The sequence below is a fragment of the Gossypium hirsutum genome, chromosome A10 (assembly GCF_007990345.1).
Source record: "Gossypium hirsutum isolate 1008001.06 chromosome A10, Gossypium_hirsutum_v2.1, whole genome shotgun sequence".
Lineage (NCBI taxonomy): Eukaryota > Viridiplantae > Streptophyta > Magnoliopsida > Malvales > Malvaceae > Gossypium > Gossypium hirsutum.
Genome location: NC_053433.1, coordinates 117,825,156 through 117,827,560, shown reverse-complemented (window position 1 = coordinate 117,827,560; position 2,405 = coordinate 117,825,156). Strand labels below are relative to the sequence as shown.

General features: G+C 29.9%; 1 protein-coding gene across 1 annotated transcript; it reads left to right on the top strand.

Annotated features, from left to right (window-relative positions):
- Positions 1-362: 362 nt before the first annotated feature.
- On the top strand, positions 363-1,691 carry LOC121207907 (uncharacterized). The gene is made up of 2 exons (XM_041078411.1): positions 363-473; positions 695-1,691. Exon 2 carries the CDS (start codon positions 711-713, stop codon positions 1,497-1,499), a length of 789 nt encoding a protein of 262 aa, XP_040934345.1. The 5' UTR covers positions 363-473; positions 695-710; the 3' UTR covers positions 1,500-1,691.
- The last annotated feature ends 714 nt before the right edge of the window (positions 1,692-2,405 follow it).

Here is a 2,405-nt window from a genome sequence, read left to right as displayed (position 1 = left end):
AAAATTTAAAAAATGTAAACTTTTTCATCCATTTTGGGGTGATTTGATAAAAAATATAATTTTAAGGGCTAAAAGAGATAAAATTTTAAATAAAGGAATAAAATAATTTTTTTTTATAAAGTTGCAGGACCAAATAAATTATTATGCCAATAATTAAATAATTATAATAAGAAAAATATATTAAATTTAGTTAAAATTATCTTAAGAATACCACATTTAAAATTTAAAAATAGTGATAATATTATCAATATCTCGTTATTTATCTTTCAAAATCTTAAACTCTTTCATTAAAATTCATTTGAAACTCATTCTTTATCTTTATTTATTTTAACAATCATATTTTTATTAATTCACAAAACTATATAATTAGTTTTTGTACTCATAATCTGCAGAATTTGAACTACTCTCCTAATTTTGTTCTATCTCTATGAGTTTTGCACCAACATCTCAATGGAGACCTCTAGATGAAAGAGGTTAATTCACTTTCTCCCTTCTCTCTCTTCTCTCATGTATTTTTTATATCTGTTCTAGTATTCATGTTCGGGGTTCATTGTTACCCTTCTTAATAATGTCATCTTCAGGGCTCAAACGTTATTATCTTAATAGGAGTACAATGTACCTTGCCACTGCCTCTAACAATTATTGATTTTATATTCCCTTATTGATAATTCATACTTTTTTTAATTTTATGTAGAAGCCATGAGACTTCTATGGATGTCTGCAAGTACTGTCGTATCAAGCTGGACTTTTTATTTCTTCTTTATACTAACCAATGCATCTCAAATTTCTTGAATTTGTATGAGTGGAAATTTTGGAAGATGATCGGTATGGACGATGATTGGATAGCTGTGTCCGTCTATGCAATACTATTGTTAGTTCCTTTGTTTCCTTTAATGAAATTGTATAACGATGGAATATCGCGTGTGAGTGTTCATCAATTAGGGCCGATAAAAAAGTTTTCAATGGAGATTAGCGGTTTATGTTTTTTTGCTATAATCTCCAATTTCTATGTTGAGGATGTTAACTATAGTTACGGCTTTATATCATTAATCACCATATTTCCTCGTATCATTATGGTATTGGGATTTGATATTTTCGATATTTCCGTGAGAGACACTTTGATGGAAGTGGCATTGCAAGTTATTATGATCAACCTGAGACGTAATGAATTCATCGTATGTGTTACAAATTTAGGGCTGCTTATTGCTTTTATAATACATAGATTTAGATGTATTCATCTTCAACCATCGCATGCAAAGGCAAAGGCAAAGGCAACGGTAAAGGCAAAGGCAACGGCAACAGCAACAATGACAACTACAACGACAACAACAACGGCAAAAATAGCAACAACAACAATGACAATGACAACGACAATAAAAATGGCAAAAGGAGAGACTATGTTGAATGGTCATAAACTGATTTTAAATGAGCAGCAAGAGCTTAGAAGAAGCACACGATATAAGCATTTTTCCTATTCTTCTCCACTGTATTTGCAGTAACTCTTTTCTTTTTGGAAATTACAGAATAAGATTCCAAGTACACTTTTTTAATTACTAAATCTTTTAATTCCGGGAGGGCCTAAAAGCAATTTAACCATTTGGCTAATAGGGCGAAGGCGCTGCCTTCCCTTGGTCTTGTCAGTGACTTCATTTTTTACTTGGCTGGGGAGGATATTATAAGGTTTATTTGTGTTTCTAATCCCTCTATTATGCTAGAAGTTGAAATTTAATTCTTTTACATTATTTGATCTCTTAACTTTTATAATACTTGTAAGCATTTATTTATTTTACAGACATCTCGAATACTATCACGTTAAATCGTAAGAAAACCTGAAAATTGCACCTTGTGGCTACTAGTTAAATCCATGGAATTCATACAAAAAGGCCATTTTGCATATCATTGCAATTTATATGTACACATTTTTAGTTGCTCACGTCCAAAATTGATAGGAATTAAATTGCTTTAATTTATTAGAGGGATTAATTTACTCAACATCAAAATTGAAAGGTATCGGAAAAATCATTTTACCTACCTTAGCTAACTCATTTCAAAGAACCATAAATTAAAATGTAAGGATCACCATCAAATAGAATTATTCATGAACCAAGCTAGGCCTAACTCATGTTTCAAACAATTTTCAAACTCAAATTGATCCGATCAAAAAGTTCATTTTACCTTTAAAATATTAGATTAGCTAGAAGTAAAAAAAGTACTAAACCAAGCCTAACCTAAATTGTATTAAGTTGTAACAAGACATAAGAACTAGAATTGAGATGTTGGCATTGGCTACATGATCCAATAATTATGCCAATAATTGCATAATTATAATGGGAGAAATAAAATATTCTATGTTAAATTTAGTTGAAATTCTCTTTACAATACCACTTTTAAAATTTAAAAATAGT